Here is an 18,930-nt window from a genome sequence, read left to right as displayed (position 1 = left end):
TCCACTAGCACATAGAAGCTGCATTGTGGGAAAGAACTGCTGGGTACTAGGAGCTTTTGAAAGTAATTTTTGTAGATGACCTGAACAAAACCACTTGTCTGCATGTCTGATATGTGTATTGATCTTACAGACTGTCTCCTACCAGCTGGGTAATAGATGCTTATCTGTGCAGTTCTGAAAGTCTAGCAGCCAGACCAATCCCAAGACAAGCTCTGGTGTAATGATGGGGAAAGAATTAGAGAGCAAACAAGAACCATTCACCTTTTAAAAACAATTAAATAATTTATTTTGCACGAGAAAAAGCTATTAAGAAGGGAACCCTTCTCCACTTGCCATTGAGATGCTTGCAGTATCCAGCACTGAGGTTCTGCAGTCAGCAGGTGGAGTCTCCATCCTAAACAGTTACTACCAGGTTCATTAATTTTTGTTAATGATGCACCTATATCCTCTGTGCTTCCATTTAATTTTTATTGCTATTTCTTTAGTGGAAAGTATTATCTTGCAGTGAATGAGTTGAAAAGAGAGTTTCCTCTTCTATTTCTTATCCATTTACAGGATTTTGATTAAAAGAATAAACCTGTTTCTCCAGCCACCTCAGCTAAATCAGGACCATCAATTTCTCAGAGTTTTCACGCGAAAGACCTGAAAAAAAAATGTAATAAATCTGAGGCATTCACTCTTCTGACAAGCTGCCAGAACCTACAGAACTTGCTCTCATGCTGGCATCTTTTCTGCTCTTGATGTCATGTGCAAAACACGAGGATTTGTGCTGTGCTAATCCCTCTAATGAGGGCTTCTCCCAGCCTCCATATAAACCCTGCTCAAAGCTGTGGCTGCTGGGCAGGCACTACAGAGCCAAAGCGCTTGTCTTTTGAACTACATTCAAGGCAATTAGAGACTGGGATTAAACAAACACCCAACACCAGCATCTCAGCAGCAAAAGGGATTATCCTGGTTGGCTGGGGCATGGAGCTGTGGTGAGGCCAGGTTGTCCCACGGTGATCTCCCTGTTCCACTTGCTCAAGTCCAGCAGAGAGGCAGAGACTGTCCCCAGCCACAATGGGCACCCTGAGGTGGCTCTTCTGGGCTGGGCTGGGCTATCTGAGCTGTTGCTGTCCCACCCAGGTGCAGGCACAGTTCCCTCGTGCCTGCATGACGGTGGATGCCCTTCACTTGAAGCGCTGCTGCCCGGCCTTGGGAATGGAGCCAGGCAACATCTGTGGGTCCCTTCAGGGCAGGGGACGATGTCAGGAGGTGCAGGCAGACACTCAGCCCTGGAGTGGCCCCTACACCCTTCGAAATGTGGATGACCGAGAGCGCTGGCCCCTCAAGTTCTTCAACCAGAGCTGTCGGTGCACAGGTGAGAGGGGTGCAAGGGTGAGGGAATGGAGTTGGATGGCTCTGCTAACCTTGCTGCAAAGGCTAGAGACATCCCTCATGGCATAAGGTGTCAAGAAGGCCTCAAATACTATCAGTTTTCTAAGAATACTCTCATGTTCATGATATTGTCAGCACTTTTTCAGAGCAATGGAGTTGAAAATGTTTCTCTCATGCAAACTTGTGAGTTTTCCTCTTTGCCCCTGCAGTTGTCCCTGTAGCTATCACCTTTTTCTGCAGGGTTTTAGACACTTCAGTACTGCATTCAAACCTCTGTCATGGTACAATGAACCTGATCACTTTGCATTGATCAGAGATTTATTCCTCTCAGAGTGGTACTTTGCAGCACAATATAACCCTGGGCACTAAAAATGTGTGGATGTCTGCCATCGTGTTTCCCAGGGTTGCTAACTAACTCTAGAACTCAATCTGAAACAGGCCTATACAACCACAGGAATCTTATTCTTTTCCTCCCCATCTCCAGCCTCTCTTTTTCATTATGACTTTATGTGGGCCTCCGTGTTCATGTGCTGGAGGTGAAACGGGTTAAGGAGGAGATGTGCTTGAAGGCTAACCTGGCCAAAAAGATCAGGTTTTAAAAAAGATCAGTTTACTAGCAGAAGGAAGGGAATACAAAGGTGGGGTCAGGGCTGGACCAGGTGCCAGGGCCTTTTCAGCAACAGCCTTTGTTGAAGAGCATTAAAACGAGTGGGATTCACAGCTGCAGCCCTAACTGGTGGAAGATGGTACCAGGAGTCAGACAAAAGGCACATTTCAAGCACTGAAGTCACTTGCTAGACAAATTTCAAATGCAGCCTGGGAATACTTGTTGGAAACAAAGTTATTTGGATTTTCTATCATGGGAAGACTAGCCTGCTTTTTTTCAGTGGGATTCTTAGAACTAGCTGAAGTGTTTTGTCTAAAATACACCTTTGCTCTCACTATCATAAAAACCCAGATCCATCTAAAAGGAAGTACTTCAGAAAATTTCAGCCAAAAGGATTAAGTTTAGCAATGTTGTTATCAACTGAAAGCAGAGAGGTAGAGGCAAATTACTTAAATGGATATATAGCACTACTGAAGCTTCTCAAAATAATAGCAACTGACTTCAGAGTACAAAGCCATCTGTATCTCTTTCTGTGACTAGATTTCAAATGTTTGTGTGGAAGTACTTTTCCAAACACTGTACCAAGAAAACCCCACAATTGATGTAAGTTTGTTCTTTTTTTCCCCTTTTTAAAAAAATTATTATTTTAAGTGTTCTTACATACCTCAAAACACTAATGTCAAGTATCTTATACAGGAACAAACCCTGAGTTAGAAAAGCACTGAAGCACATGGGCATACACCAATATTTATTCATTTGAAGTGATTAGGGCATCAAAACCTGGGAGCAAATTGAAGAGCAGTATGGGCAGACAGAGTCTGCATAGACAGACATTAATTTGTCCAAGTAGAGCTAAGCACCATTATGTGATACTTGCAGGGCTGTGCCCCAAGTTATGTGACCAGAATGTAGTGTCATTTCTTTCAGCCTTCCTTCTGAGCTGTCCAGTCGCCTTAGCTCTTAAAATGTGGTTTCTTCTGCTAAATTTTTATGTCACTTGTATTCCTCTTTCTTCTCACAGTCCTTATTATCCAAATTTAACAATGATAAAACATTAAAGTGGAAGGGGTCCTTAAGGATGATTTTCAGAAAGGCTTCCTGGGCTTTACTCTGCTTGATGCTACATGAAAAGGCCTTTTTAGGAGAATGCTACAAAGTTTACAACTACATGGGATTTGAATTAGATCTGATGCTTTTACAGTGCTGGTGATCATGTGTCTGTGTTTATTAGTATTTTGTTGTGTTTTTTCCCTCTCTATTTTACACACTAGTTGGCTGTCTTCACACCAGGGTTTTAAGTCATGTAACGTGGTCTTTATTAAGCACCTAGAGCTATAGTCCCTATGGTAAGTAATGTAAATTAAATATCCTCATTCAAAGGGACATGGGACAGTGCACATCTCTACTATGAAAGGTATCTTATTTTTCAAATGAATGTTATATTTAGGCTGCCTATTTGAAATAGTTCCTGACTTGTGCTGACCCCAACCCACACCAAGGCTTTCTCTAGCATTTTTAACAATATAAGCAGTCATATTCTGGTGCCATCTTGGCATTGTTTAATTTATAGATATGGTTTAAGCAATAAGCTATGGGAACTCCAATGATTCTGTTTGGTTAAACAGTGTCACTTAAATGTGTCACATACCTGATGTCTGTATGTTAGGAAACATAACTGGAGTAGTGAGGAATAGGGGCCAGGGTTTTCCCCGGAGGATTCTGGAGTTCTTGCAATAAGATAATCCATTGAGTTTTCTACTAAAAGCTTAGTAGTTAAGGATAAAAGGAACTCTGAAAAATGTGGCCATTTGTTGTAGCTGTTCACTGAGGAAAAATGCCTTTAAATCATATCCATCCAGGGCTGGATGCAATGCTGAGCATTTCTGAAAAATAGAGAATCCCAAACACAATAACCACACTGACACACAAACAAATACGAGTGGTTATTGTGGGGTCAAGTTATTTTTATATATTTTTTTCTCAAATTAATGTAAATTTTACAAGGAAAAACAAAACAAATAAACAAAAGCCAAACCAAACCAACCCACATTTATTCTCCATTTCTAGGCTTTACCAGATAGTGTACATTAATCTTTCTTTAACTGGGGAGAAATATAACAGAGTGAGGTTAGTACACATGGTAGCAATCCTGATCCTACCCTTGGGATGCTGCAGTGTGCTGGTGTTTCAAATATAATACAACTCCTGCTTTAAAGCAATGGCTAAAGAAGTCTGAAAATGGCTAAAGGACTCCTTTCTCCTCATCTGATAAGTGATGTATGTTGACATGGTCTCTGTGGAAAGAAGAGGAATCACAACTACTTAGATTTCATCTGATACAAAACAAGGCAGAAGGTGGTGAGTGTTGGATGGGTTTCTTTCTAACTAAAGACAAGACACTGAATTGATGGAGATAATTTCTGTTATGCTCAGTGTCTGAAGACCAACCACTTGTTAAGACTGCTTAGAGGTGGAAAAATCCCTCTCTGTGAGCTCAGGCAGCTACTGGGTTTCAGTGGTGTGTGATAACTGGTGTTAGCATATGCCAGTGATGTATGTTAACATATACCAAGTGTCACGTCATAAGAAGTGTCTTTTTCTTAGTGTCATGCTCATGGACTGACCTACTGGGAGAAGCAGCATGGTCATATGGCCTATGGAAACATCCTGATTCACCCAGCTTGACTGGAAAAGAACACCATTAATGATAGCTCCTGAATCATAGAGCCCCATCTTCAGATAAAAGGGTTAGTGGGGAAGACACCTGAGATGATTTTTTTTTGGTACTACAATGGTCATTCCTGAAAGCAGTAGAACAAACAGGAACCATCTGAACTCAGCGACATGGTCTCCTGTGTGTGTGCCGAAACAACCTCCCACACTATATTCTCTAGGAACCACGAGAGAGGAGAATAATCTGTTTGTCCTTGGCACAGCCTCAGAGAGGTGATACACTGGGTGGATACATGTTAGTCACTGAAGGTAAAAAAATGCTGAAGTGTGAATCCTTGCACGTTCCTATGGTCCTTGTGTTCCAAAGGATCTTCAAACGGTCTCTCTGTATTACTGAAAATGCCCACTGTATGCTACATCCTGATAATAAAAGATTACTTTGCCTGCTCTCCTAGAGCTGTACCATTGAAACGCACAATCACCAATGAGCAAACTTTGAAGCTGAGTTGTAGAAGACAGAGACATACATTTCATAGTGCTGTCATGTGGGAAGTCCACAGGGCAGTATGTAAACTTTCTGAAAACAGCAATGCGTCATTTCCAGACCAGTGACCTGGTAGAGTGCTTTAGAAACAAATGCTGAAAAAGTGGTTTGGGTGGGACATAAAACCCCTGAGTCTGAGTACTGCAGTCATTCCTGTTTGCAGTGTGAGAAATCCCACAGACTTCTATCAGCTTCTTGCCATTTGGGCTGCTGTGCAATAACAGTCCTGTGATGCATGGAGCCTGCTGAAAGAAAACCACAAAAAGCAACTTTCAGTTTTGTGAATTGCTATTATTATGTGCATTTCTGACAAGAGAACATTACTGAATAGACCTGAGTATGTTACAAAAGCATTCAGAACAATCAGCAGAAATACTGCAGTATGCAATACCACTTTCCCTGGAAGCCAGCTCCTCCTGTTTGCTAGTTTCTGCTTCACTGCAGTTCTCCTTCTTACTCGCTAAAAGCTCATGTCCCATTGAAGAGTGTCTGGTGAACTAGCAGACAGAATGGACTTCTTGGATTACTTCACAGATGAGATGGTTAAGGGAGAAAATCCTGAAGAGCATCAATTGGATATAATTAGCACCCGCCCAAGGGAAATGGGTGAAGAGTCATTGGTTCACCTGGCTCCAGAGGCCACACAGGTGGAGAAAAGCTTATTTTTTTCCCAAGAAGATGACTCAGTATATCAGGCTTTTGCAAACCTCTTTTCATAGCCTGAGGAGGCACATAAAGTGTACCTAAAGTACAGACATTTTTCCAATGAAATGACCTTTGCCATCAAGAGCTGTGTAGATTCAAAGGGCCCTCACTGAGAGAGGAGTAGGTACCATCAAAGCCTCAACAACTGACTGGTGGAGCTTTGTTCTGCTACCAAGACTAGACAGGGCAAACCTGGTCCTGTACTAACTTTGGTTCTGTTAGTGTTATATTTCAATGTGATGCTTATCCAGTGCTGTGGGTTATTTGAAATGCTGGAAGAGCGACTGCCAATCTCAAAAAGAGTTATTGACAGATCTTTCAGCGGTTAATTCCTGCTTTGCTCCCCTATGCCTTTGGGTATGAGGGGATAGCAGCCCAGTGTTCCAGAAGTTCATGGTCTGTACTGCAAATTGTGCAATATACATAGCCTAATTAAGTAATGTTGCAAGATATTCCTGATACTTGTCATCTGGTCAGTACAGACAGGAGTATGTGATGGGCCCTAACAGCTAGGAATGAGCAAGTATACAGGTAATGGAGTACACCAAATCCACAACAGCAGTTGTTCTCTTCTGCTGGGACTCTCAGAATATCATGATAAAATCAACCTTCTGTGTTGCTTCTCCCCCATCTCAGTCTTTGCCCTCATCATAATAACATATTAATGCAATCTTATTTCTTTCATGGAACTATAAACTACTTGCTTTTTCTGGTGTCAGTGTTTATCCTTCTAAACCAATGCAGGCTTATGGATTTGGGTGTTTTCTGTCCCGTCTGAACATGGCAGCTGAGCTCTGCCTGCATCAGGACAAAATGTAAGTCATACACCTAGAAACTGCCCTTATGGTATGACATTGGTTGTACACAATCCAAAACCTAGATGAAGTCTTCACTTTTGTGCTCTCTGACCTTAGCACTGATCGTAAGCTTCATGATAGCACATAAACCTACAGATCTTAGAGCCTCTGAACTGACCATAAGCTCTCCAAACCTACAGTTAAAGGTTGGTAGGATTCACAGTAGTCTGTCATGAATGTTTAGAGCTCAGCAGCCTTTATCCTAGAGTTTGCCATAAGCAACACAGCCTTCACGGTAATAGCCCTTGTAACCTTGGAGGATCTTTGAAATTGGTAATAAACCCTGTAGCTCCTGACAATCTGAAATCATTGGTGTCAGCTGTTCTGCTCATAGACTCAACCCTGAAGCCTAGGAATCTCTGTCCATCCAGAGACCCAGATTTAATAAGCCACTTCACTGTCTTTATGTCAGCCTGAAGCCTTTCCTGGGTGCAGCAGCACTGGCATGTGTAGGGAGCAGTGAGATTTTGTGCAGTTTTGAAGACAATTGTTGTGGGGTGACTGTCTATGTGGGCTTGGAGGGACAGTGGGGTTAGAGGGTATCAGTGCAGATTTCGGAGAAATGAGTGGAGGTCCCAGAAGGCCCCTGGTTGCCCCTCTGCTCCCTCCTTCCCTTGGCTGCAATGCCCACAGTCCTATGCTGCTACTGCACTGGCAGCCTGCATGCAATACCTGCTGCAGGGGTGGTCAGTTGTTTTCTGACTCCCTCAGCAAAAGCAAAGCAAGCTGCAGCAGAGCCTTGCTGCTGGCAGTCTGCCATGGTGGGTGAGAGACCACACTTAAGGCAAGCTCTGCTCTCCTGGGTTCTTCCACCATATTAGAAGGTCTGAGCTAATAGCCCAGAGAGGACCTGATTACTTGCCTTAGGAACAATGCCAGTGGGGAACTACAGTACTGCAGTGTTTCTCAGGCTCTTATTGCAGCACCATTTAATAATAGTTAAAGCATGACCTGCAGCATTCCTGTGCTTGTCCTGGATTGCACTAGATACACTGTTAACAGACCTTAATTTTGCCCTTAAGAGAGATGTTTTGTTTGGGGATTTTTTTTCTGTGCTTAAGGATCCACACGAACCAAGCCTTTTCTGGCTGTGATCCTGGGAGTCTGGGAGTACTTGGGAACCAGTTGAACAAAGTACTTCATCACTGTGCTTACCCTGAAGTGCTCAGCTCTCTGAGTCTGAGGGCTTAGTGGAGCTCTGAGCACCTTTGGGCCCATTACCCAGTCCTTCACCTCCCCAGCCTGCTGTGATTCTTGGCCATGCCATGGCTCTGGGAAGTGAGCCATCCTTCTGGTTAGGAAATTGGCAAAGTTACCAGCCTGCTCAGCTCCTGTCCTTTCTAAGAACTGATGTCTCTGGGGGAAAAATGTGCTAATTCTTAATTCTTCTGCATTTCACTGTTAGTTTTCCCTAATTCATAATGTTATGACTGCTATTTCTCTCTTTATTCAGGAAACTTTGCTGGCTATAACTGTGGTGAATGCAAGTTTGGCTGGACTGGCCCTGACTGCAATGTGAGGAAGCCACCAGTTGTCAGGAAGGATGTCCATTCCCTTACGACAGAGGAGAGAGAGCAGTTCTTTGATGCTCTAGATCGAGCAAAGACGACCATTCACCCAGACTATGTAATTGCAACTCAGCACTGGACAAGTCTGCTTGGTCCCACTGGAGAGGAACCACAAATTGCCAACTGTAGTATTTACAACTACTTTGTCTGGCTTCATTACTACTCAGTCAGAGATACACTGTTAGGTTAGTGCTTTTCTTATCCAATGAGTTCTGCAGGTAAAGGAAAGGGTGAAAACTATCATTGCTGAACAAATGTAAGTATGCTTAATGTAGTTGTGCTACTTATCAAGCAGTGAGTCCCAGTAAGAGCAGATCTGTGGAGTGAAACAGTTGAGGGTGAGAAGTTTCTGGCTATCTGCAGTTGATGGAGAGGTGTTTCAAACTTACTGAGGTCTGGTCCCCACTCCCTGTGGCAGCTGGGGCACACCAGCCCCACTCCTGGTGCATCTTCTATCTGACAGGGAGGCATTTCGCAGGCTCCACAATTAGGTGTTAGCAGGCAGTGACTGACTTCAAAAAGATGTTCCATGGGACAAGAGTGTAGCAGCAGTGGGAAAGGGACTTTTCAGTGGTGAAGGCAGAGACCACGCAGAGATGCTGGGAACCCGAGTGGTACTGCTTTCTTTGTCTTTCAGCATGCCATTAAGAATGGGATTTGCCTGACCAACCACAGCCACTTTTTTAAACCAAACCAGGTTAGAGGATTGGGTATCTAAGGCAGTGCTTTCTCCCTGATCAGGATTTCTAGTTCTCATTACTCTTCTAGGCAGAGGTAACTATGACAGCCCAGTTTTGCAAAACATGAGGAAACAGCAGTATGACTTTTCTACCTAGCAGTCCTACATGCAAGATGAACAGCCTATATGTACCTCCTTGCTGGAGGGTATCTGCTACACTACACTGAGTTTTCTTCAGTCTCCCCTTATGACCCAATTCCATTTTGCAGGGCTGTAGGAGGCAATCTCTGACCTATCAAGAGGAAAGATTCATCGGGGACAGGATGGTCATGTGGAAAAGAAAAGAAGCTTCTGCAGTGATAAATACATTCACATCTGGGTTGAAGCTTGCCTCAGTGATAAACAAATGTATATGTGGTTTGAAGCCCCCTACCATTTGGGCGTGTTAGTTTTTGTGTGTAATATACGAGAAATAACAAGCGTAATTTGAAGAAAAATGGCAAAGGACATGTTGTATTACTGCTGGAAGGTTATGGGAAATGCTGAGGTTCTCTTGATAGAGACAGTCTAAATTCTGCCATTGAGCAAGAAAATAAGATAATGTGGTACATATTAGTAAGAAGATAAGATTATAAACAAGACTGCCTCTTAAAACCAAAATCCACTAAATGGATAAGACATCTTCACAATATCAAGCTGATGGAAGTGGGAAGTTTCAAGAAGCACTGAAGTGAATATGCACAGAGGAGTTTGTTTCACTTGTCCCATGCAAGTGTAGCATCTGATATGTGCTCTCTTCCCAAAGGTGAAAAGCTGCAGTTTTTTATTGAACTCCACTTGAGGCAACAGAAGAACGTGCTGTCTTTCTCCTGAGGCTCATTTCGTGCCTTATTTTATATTCCCTTTGTAGGACCTGGCCGCCCCTTCACAGGTATTGATTTCTCCCATCAAGGACCTGCCTTTGTTACTTGGCATAGGTACCACTTGCTGTTGCTGGAGAGAGACCTGCAGGTTAGCTGAACAGCCTTTCCCCTTTTCTCAAGCAGCTTCTCTCTTTTGCTACATGACTTTGTTGAGTCAGTTAAGGGTAAGCTATTTCCTAGGACAGGTTCTTAGTCAAACTCCCAGGAGTGTTTGCTCACTGATCTTTTTTGTTTGAAACAAAATTAGTGCTTTCAAGACACTGAGAGCTAAACAGTTTCTCACTATGAACAATGATGTGAAGGTTACCATGTTTTTTTTTCTTTATCTTTGCAACAGAGGACAGAAGATGTGAATTAATAGTAATTATTAATAAAATCAAAACCTACATGTAAAACTTGGTAGCAGATATTGCCTGCTGATATTTCAGATAGCCTCTGAATGAATACAACTCTAAATATTACTCCCCTAAAATGTGCCATACTTAAGTTTAATACATGCATATATTTAGCAGTATATCTTTTAGATAAATAGATGTTAACATACCCAACAGTAGGTTGCCAAAACATTAACTCATTTCCATTTGCATTATGTTGGCAATATTACTGTATATTAACTTTGCAGATCTCTAATGAAAATGGTTGGTATCAAAATAGCTGCAGGATCTTGCTTGAGTTAAATTGTATCTAACAAGCAAGCACAAGCAAATGCATGGTATTCCTCTGTTATTACAAGTTCAGATTCTTCTCCAGGCCTAGTGTCTCTGAAGTGAAAGCAAACCACATGCACAACTTTACCCATTAACCACTTACATCACTCAGAAAGCCTCTTTGTTGCTTAAGGCTCAATTATCTCTGCTCCTGCTTTCCTATTTGGGTTCTTTTTTGGTAGAAATCCTAACACAGCCAAAAGAAGTGCATTCCAACAGTAGAGAAAATAGTGACAATGCCTTTGCTTGGACTGACTTAATACCCCAATATTTTGAAAGGAGCTGGAGCAGCACTGTGACATGTGTTATTGAAATACAGACTGAAAAGCAGAATATCCAGTGAATACCCAGTGAAACAACTTGCAGGAGTCCCTTGCTTTCTCTTTCTTTTGAAGGTGGTTTCCTGCTAACACATTTCTGTCCATTGCAGCGACTGATGGGCAATGACTCCTTTGCACTGCCCTACTGGAACTTCGCCACAGGTAGAAACGAGTGCGATGTCTGCACAGACCAGCTTTTTGGAGCATCACGGACAGATGACCCAGGGCTGATTAGCCTGAGTTCCAGGTTCTCCCGGTGGCAAATAGTTTGCAACAGGTGTGAGAATGTTTAGGATGAGTTCACATTCTGACCAAACCTTGCTTTCATTCAGTAAATGTCAGCGTGAGCTGCTTGCTCAGTGTGAGTGGCAGGAAAAGAGCCAAGACATCTCTTAAAACTGTGAATCATGGTCTGTCTGTGTGTAGATGCTGCTGTGTAAACTTTGCCCCCTGGTATTATGAAAATACATTTTTAAAAGATGGTTCTTTTGGTACAGGATTTTATTGGATTCAACCAATTTGAGGCTGCCAAAAGTGTGAAGAGTTTATACATTGGCAAGTATCACTTTAAAGAAATGCCTGCATGTCAGTTCACTGTAACTAATACCCAACTGATTTTGGCAGTGGAAGCAGAAAACTGTTTTGGCATATAACAAGCTAGAGACAGGATGAAAAATCTGTTCTCTTGTATTTGCTGAGACCTTAACCCTGGTATATTCAGTGCAGTTTGGGGGCTGACTTTGAAGTGGCTGAGATTTCACATGGAAAACAACAGAGAGACAGCAAGGAGCTTGCTGCCAGCTCTCTGTAGGTATATGTCGATTTGGGTAAGAGCAGGGCTTTGGCAGGGGATTCACATGCAGGATTGAGGCTCTATGACATACCCATATATAGTACAATACCCATATATAATACAATATAATGTTCTGTTGTCAGCTCTGGGACAGTGTGCAGTAAGTCAGACAGAGGTACCCAGAGTTCAGGGCTTTTTCATAGAGTCCCCGGGTACCTAAAGAGCTACTTGAAATTCTAACTTTAGGCACCAGTTGGTTTTGCATCTTTCCCCTACTTTTTCTCTAAGATAAATAAGATTTTAAATTTTTTTTCCCTTGAAAACAGCTTTTGCCTTGCCCAAGTTAAACAGAGAAGGGCTTTTGTTTACTTCAGGAGTTTCTGAACAGTACAGACTTATATTCACAAGATTTACTTTGTTTTTCTCCTCCTCCTTCCCTGGTATGAAGGGCTTGCTCCCTGCAAGAGAAGTATGTCCTCCAGGCCCTGAAAAAGAGGTTGTAACACATTGCAGTTGCTTTTATTCTAAGGGAGATGAAGGATGGAAAGTGTTTTCTGTCATTCATTGTATTTTCTCTGCCCACCCCACAGTGGGACTTTCAGTTGTTTCTTTTTTCCCCTCTTTGTTAAAACTTAAAAAAATACTTACTCAAGACTGAAAGTTTGTGAATTCAAAATTTAAAAGATTGGTTTAAATTGTCTGGCAAAAGCTGTTCTTCCAAATCCCTCAGGAGGGAACAAAGTATGAAGGGAGTTGTGCTTACCTTTCTAAAGCATCCTCCCTTTGTGGACAGGACAAAAAACCAGGTAACTCTTGGTCTAAATGACTGATGGTCCACAAAGAGGACACAAAGCCACAGGAAGCCATGCCATGGTGGCCATGGGAGCTACTATAGTTGAGGCCTGCTTTATACCACGGAAGAAAAAGCCAGCAAGTCATCAGTCTCTTCTGACTTTTGCCTCTGTCTGTTTTACGCTCAGCTTGGATGACTACAACCGCCTGGTCACGCTCTGCAATGGGAGTGACGAAGGGCCGCTGCGGCGGAGGCTTCCGGAGGGCTCCAGTGAGCAGCTGCCCACTGCAGAGGATGTCAGGAGGTGCCTTTCCCTGCAGGAGTTTGACAGCCCTCCCTTTTTCCGCAATTCCAGTTTCAGTTTCAGGTTTGTCCTTCAACTCCTCCAGCAGTGGCTAGGTCACGAGTTTTTCTTTACATGCACATTTATCAGCAAAATGTGGTTATGTGATGCTGCTTTTACCTATCCACAGGAATGCGCTGGAGGGCTTTGATAAACTGGGTGGAGCCCTTAACTCGCCGATGCTCAGCCTTCATAATCTGGCTCACTCTTTCCTGAATGGGACCAGCGTTCTCCCTCATGCAGCTGCCAATGATCCTATCTTTGTGGTATGTGTTTTCCCCTCGTGACTGAGTGGCAGTGGCTCAAAGGCAGATATCTCATTAGACGTTTGCAGAACTGAATTCCCTAAAAATAAGTCCTTTAAATAGAAAAGGAGAAATATTTTTTCTTCTCTTGTAACACTGCCATGCCCACATAATGGTCAAATAAAGAGGGGGAAAAAGATCTCACAGTGATTTGTAAAATATAAGTTTCTAGGGAGAAGAGCTGCTATTCCAAGTCATATTACCCTCAATCGTTTCATTAGGTGGTATCTAAATTTAATGTCTTATAGCAGACAATTTTACAGCAACGGGATAAACTGAAAATGGGGATGGTTATTTCAGAGCAGTAGACTTAATAGCATGTTTCTTTGTTTCAAAATTCACAGGCTAAAAGGAAGTACACCTTATCCAGGGTCTCTTGGGAACTAGAAATAATGTGATTTCACTCTTTCATCTGTTCACTGGGCTGCTTATCACTGTGCACATTGGCTGCACTGTGATAAGCAGCACAAACAGTGATCTGCAAATACAAAGCCAACAGTTGGCTCTGCTGACACCTCTTTTGCTCTTAATAAATTCATGCCATTTTATTTTTCTCTTTGTTAGATCAAATCATGGTGATTATATAAAGAAATTCTACTACAATTAATGTTTTTCTTACCTTTAAGTTTGAGATATGTAGATATATATATATATGAGGAATTGGTCCGAATACTTTTGTACTGGTTTTCCAGCTTATTTTCTAGCAAAAATTTTCATTCTTACATAATGAAAACTGTACTGTAATTTTATATGCAAGAGCATTTTCTATAGGATATTTTCTAAAGTTTTTCCAGGGTTGTAATTAAAAACTCCTACGAGATCTTCAGAAATTAATTTGAATTGCCCCAGGCACTTGTAATACTTGTCTGAAACAGCTTTTCTCTGTTAGTGCTTGATAGATCTGTAAACTCAGTGAGCAAGACCTGACCAAATTCAAAGGTACCTGGAGCAATGGAGCTGGTGATGCACTAAAATGAGCATAAAGAAATCAGATTCCCACAATTTCCCATACCTGTTCAGAGATGACAGAGATCAAAATATGTTTGAGAGGTGCATTCACCTGAGTGAGCTCAGTGAGCCCTCACCTGAGAGGACGCACCTGCTCATTCAATGCCAGCTGACATTAAACCCTCTGGAGGAAGATCTTATTATGAACAAGTGGCAGCAAGGACATATACAACAAAATGTCCCATAGAGGAAAGCATTTTACTTCATTCTCATTACCTTTCCTGGCTTCCCATTCTATAAATCCCACCTAAATTAGATTTCTCTTCTCTGTCTTTCATAAACTGCTGCCACCTTGGGTGAGGGTGTTTTAAAGGCTGTTCAGTTCTGAAAGAGTTTAGTAACTGTGCATGCCTATGTCTGGATTTGCAGGTTCTTCACTCCTTTACTGATGCCATCTTTGACAAGTGGATGAAACGATTTAACCCCCCTGACAACGCCTGGCCTGAGGAGCTGGCCCCCATTGGTCACAACAGACTGTATAACATGGTCCCTTTTTTCCCTCCTGTGACCAACAATGAGCTCTTCCAAACAGCAGAGCAGCTTGGCTACACCTATGCCATTGATCTGCCAGGTATGTCTTGGAGGTGTGGAGGCTGGTCTCAGGCCAAGCAATGAGACAGCCCATAGAAATGTAGAAACATAGAATTGTTTTGGTTGGAAAAGACCTCTGAGATCATCAAGTCCAACCATCAGCCTAACACCACCATGACCATTAAACCACATCCTGAAGTGCCATGTCCACACGTTTCCCGAACACCTCTAGGGACAGTGACTGCACTGCCTCTCTGGGTAGCTTATTTCAATGGCTGACCACTTTTTTTTGGAAAGAATTTTTTCCTAATATTCAAACTAAATCTCCCCTGGCACAATTCCAGGCCATTTCCTCTTGTCCTATCACCTGATAGTAGAGAGAAGAGACTGACCTCTTTCAGGTAGTTGTAGAGAGCAATGAGTTCTCCTCTCAGCCTTCTCTTCTCAAGATTAAACGATCCTGCTTGCCTCAGATGCTCCTCATAAGACTTGTTCTCTAGACCCTTAACCAGCTTTGTTCCCCTTCTCTGGACATGCATCAGCATCTCAATGTCTTTCTTGTAGTGAGGGGCCCAAAACTGAACACAGTATTCAAAGTATGGCCTCACCAGTGCTGAGTACAGGGCCATGATCACTTCCCTGCACCTGCTGGCTACACTTTTCCTCATACAGGCCAGGATTCTGTTGGCCTTCTTGGCCACCTGAACACACTGCCTGCTCATGTTCAGACTGGTGTTAACCAACACCAACAGGTTATTTTTCGCCAGGCAACTTTCTAGCTGCTCTGCCCCAAGCCTGTAGCATTGCATGGAGTTGTTGTGACCCAAGTGCAGGACCCAGCACTCGGTTTTGTTAAACCTCATACAACTGACCTTGGCCCATCCGTCCAGCCTGTCTAGATCTCTTTGCAGAATCTTTCTACTCTCAAGCAGATCAACACTTCCACACAATTTAGTGTCATCTGCAAATTTACTGAAGGTACACTCAATTCCTCATCCAGAGCATTGATAAAGATATTAAAGAGAACTGGCCCCAATACTGAGCACTGGGGAACACCACTAGTGACTGCCTGCCAACTGGATTTAACTCCATTCACCACCACTCTTTGGGCCCAGCCGTCCAGCCCGTTCTTAACCTAGTGAATTGTCCATCCACGCCAATCTCCAGTCAGCTGGGACCTCCCATTGAGCCAGGACTGTTGGTGAATGATGGAAAGTGTCTTGGTAAACACTTCTGCCAGCTCCCTCAGTACCCTCAAATGTATGCCATCCAGCCCCATAGATTCATGTATGTCTAAGTGGTGCAGCAGATTATTAACCATCTCCTCTTGGACTGTGGGGGCTTCATTCTGTTCCCTATTTTCCAGCTCAAGGGGATGTGTAGGTAGCAAACAACTGGTCTAACTACTAAAGTCTGAGGCAAAGAAGGTGTTAAGTACCTCAGCCTTTTCCTCATCCTCACATTTACAATGACACAGGCATGTGGAAGATAAAGCACCCTTCACCTACTCACTAGCAATCACATACTGTAGCATACACAGTTAGTTGCAACTTACTATGTAAGATATGGTAACTGTAAGCATGCAAAAAATTTGCTCTGCTGTAAACTTGCATCAACTTGAACTGCCCAACTTTGACAACAGCATGCCTTTTGGCTTGTGGAGTCTTTGATTTTGTCTCCTGCTCCCAGCACTGTTTATGCCTTTTACAGGATCCTTTAACCAGCCAATAGTCAGGCACTCAGCCAGCGAGTTAATGCCTGGTCGTTAGAAAATACTTGTTTTGCTCAGGGCTGTGAATGATACTGTGCCATGAGTCTCATTAGAGATGAACTCCATCAAACTTTGGATATCCTGGGGAGAGGTACCTAGGTGTTTTGTGTAATTAAACCCCAATTTTAAAGGTTTTCCATGTCTATAGGTATAAGGTGCCCTAGGATTTTTCTCTTCATTTGAAATTGCCTTTGACACAAGTCAGATAATGACAAGAAGTAAGAAAGCAAAGTATTTATGCACAAAGTCCAAAATTCACAACAGGAGTTACAAATATTTTTAAAAGGTACAAGTATAAGCAATGCATGAAAACCATGCTTCAGCTTGCTTTACCGAAGATTAAATCTGAGTCTGTCTGCATGATCTGTGCTCAGACAACAAAGTTTTTACACATAAACCCTTCTCTTTGAACTAAATGTATAACTTGCTAACTCTGCTTCACATAACTGCATTATAATCAATATATTTTAATACATTGGTGGCTCTTACTTGAAAGATGGTAAAACGGTAAACAGTTCATTTTGGGACCTTACTGAATTTGGCATGATTTCCCTCAACTCTTTTGTTGACAAAGACTGCAGACACACAACTTGTAGTTGCTTCATAGTCAGTGTGACATTCCTCTGAGCCATCAGTCTTCTAATTAACTTCTAAATATCTGAAGTACCTTTGAGAGCTTTTTGTGAATATTTAGTCAGATGTAACTATTGCCATGTCAGTATATGTAACATATTTCAAACAAATGGAGTAGGCATTTTTTGCTTCTGAAAGCATAAATGAAAACACAAAATTCAACCAAGTGGAGCAGTGTTATTATAAGAATGGGCAACATTATCTTAGAAAACATTGTTCTCCAGAAGTGGTTCAAAATCAGAAGATGCAATCTGAAGCCATTCAGCAAAACCACACACTAAGTAGTGTTTTCAGTTTAAAGTTTGATGATAGGTTGCTTTGTGGTCTAGATGAGAATTTGAGGGTTTTCTTTTGACTGAAATGGCTTGGAAACAGCTATGCCGAAATGTCATTATAGAAAAAATTTCTTAAATAATTCACAATTTTGGCCAAATTAGATAAGTTTTTTTTTTTTGTTGTTGTTTGTTTGTTTGTTTGGTTTGTTTTGTTTGGTCTTGTCACTGTTAATGTTTCCTGTTCTCAACACTTTAATTTGTGTGAAAGGTTGAATTCTAAATTCAGCTGTAGACTTCTTTGGCAGGAAGCATCTCTGGCTCTGGTATGGCTGGTTACAGGGTGCATTACCAGCTTCTCCTGTGACCAGTGGGTCTCTAAGCTGTTGTAGGCTGTTGCAGACCCCAGAGAATCCAGTCGGGCTTCTCGGGAGCTCTTCGTATGCTTCTCCCCCCAGCCCGGTGCCCGGGGCCGCTTGCAATAAACACACCGAGGCTTGGAGCGTTTGTACTAACAGCTGCCAGCACTGCCAGCTCCTTGATGAATACAAAGCCTGTTTCTTAAATACCTTCTTACTTTCCTGCTAGTTGGTTCTCAGAACACTTTCCCAGACAGCAAAAACCTCCCTACCTCTTACCTCGTAGCTGCAAAGCTAGTCATCTTTAAGGAATACAAAGCGGGGAGGCATTCTCACCATCAAGGTCGTTTACAGCTAGCCCGCCAGCCACCTAGCCCACTCCACATTCTATCCACACTAAGCCACACAAGTAATCATAATTACCCGGCTGTGGGATATTTTCTTTCTTCCATATGATTTGAGAACTGGAATTATGGGCTGTCCTCACTTCACATGCTTCATATTTGCAGGTTCCCTTGAAGAAACCCAAGCATGGGCTGTCATGGTTGGATCCACAATTGGAGGAGCACTTACAGCTCTGGCTATGATCGTTCTGATGCTTGTACTTTTCCAGCACCGAAGGCAGAGAAGAGGTTTTGAACCACTGATGAATGTGCGCTTCAGCCCCAAAAAGTATATGGAAGAGGCGTAGTGCCCTCACTTTGTTCCTTTGCTTATTCTTGTAGGGAATGACCTTGATTGCCTTGTTTTTGAGATCTTAGCTAAGAATTTATCACACACTCCTTTGGCAGCTGATTACATTGTTATCATTCGGGTTTTTGCATTATCTTGTGAATTGTAAGATAGGATGTCTCTGGGTACATACGTGCAAGGCCCAAGGCAGGCCAGACTTTCTCTAATTACCAAACTTTATCTGGAGTGTGTGACACTTGCAAGTCGTCCTTTATAGATTTAGATCAAGACAGCTAAGAATCTAAACAGAAGAAAACCAACTTGAATAACCAAGATAATTTTTCACCTCAATGTGTTTTTGATTTCATTTAGCAGCTCAGAGATGTGCTGAAGGTTATTAACTTTACATATATATTTGAATAACATTATTTTACAGTTATCAATAAATAAATGAATAATGTAGTCTTTTATTAAGGTTCAAAATGCTTCA

At 42.3% G+C, this 18,930-nt stretch overlaps 1 protein-coding gene across 1 annotated transcript; it reads left to right on the top strand.

Moving 5' to 3' along the window:
- Nucleotides 1-1,059: 1,059 nt before the first annotated feature.
- Nucleotides 1,060-18,459, top strand: DCT (dopachrome tautomerase). The gene is made up of 8 exons (XM_054382132.1): nucleotides 1,060-1,360; nucleotides 8,217-8,516; nucleotides 9,921-10,021; nucleotides 11,071-11,237; nucleotides 12,734-12,913; nucleotides 13,020-13,155; nucleotides 14,572-14,773; nucleotides 18,278-18,459. Exons 1-8 carry the CDS (start codon nucleotides 1,060-1,062, stop codon nucleotides 18,457-18,459), a joined length of 1,569 nt encoding a protein of 522 aa, XP_054238107.1.
- Nucleotides 18,460-18,930: the final 471 nt, after the last annotated feature.

This window comes from Indicator indicator, chromosome 1 (assembly GCF_027791375.1).
Source record: "Indicator indicator isolate 239-I01 chromosome 1, UM_Iind_1.1, whole genome shotgun sequence".
In the NCBI taxonomy this organism is placed as follows: Eukaryota; Metazoa; Chordata; class Aves; order Piciformes; family Indicatoridae; genus Indicator; species Indicator indicator.
The sequence above is the reverse complement of the archived record's forward strand: the minus strand, read 5'-3'. Positions and strand labels throughout refer to the sequence as shown.

Bases quoted from the DNA above. Each gene is read 5' to 3' on its own strand.
- DCT (XM_054382132.1), top strand. From the start codon at position 1,060: ATGGGCACCCTGAGGTGGCTCTTCTGGGCTGGGCTGGGCTATCTGAGC. The intron at 8,517-9,920 runs GTTAGTGCTTTT...TTCCCTTTGTAG, and splicing joins AGTCAGAGATACACTGTTAG to GACCTGGCCGCCCCTTCACA. The intron at 12,914-13,019 runs GTTTGTCCTTCA...ACCTATCCACAG, and splicing joins AATTCCAGTTTCAGTTTCAG to GAATGCGCTGGAGGGCTTTG.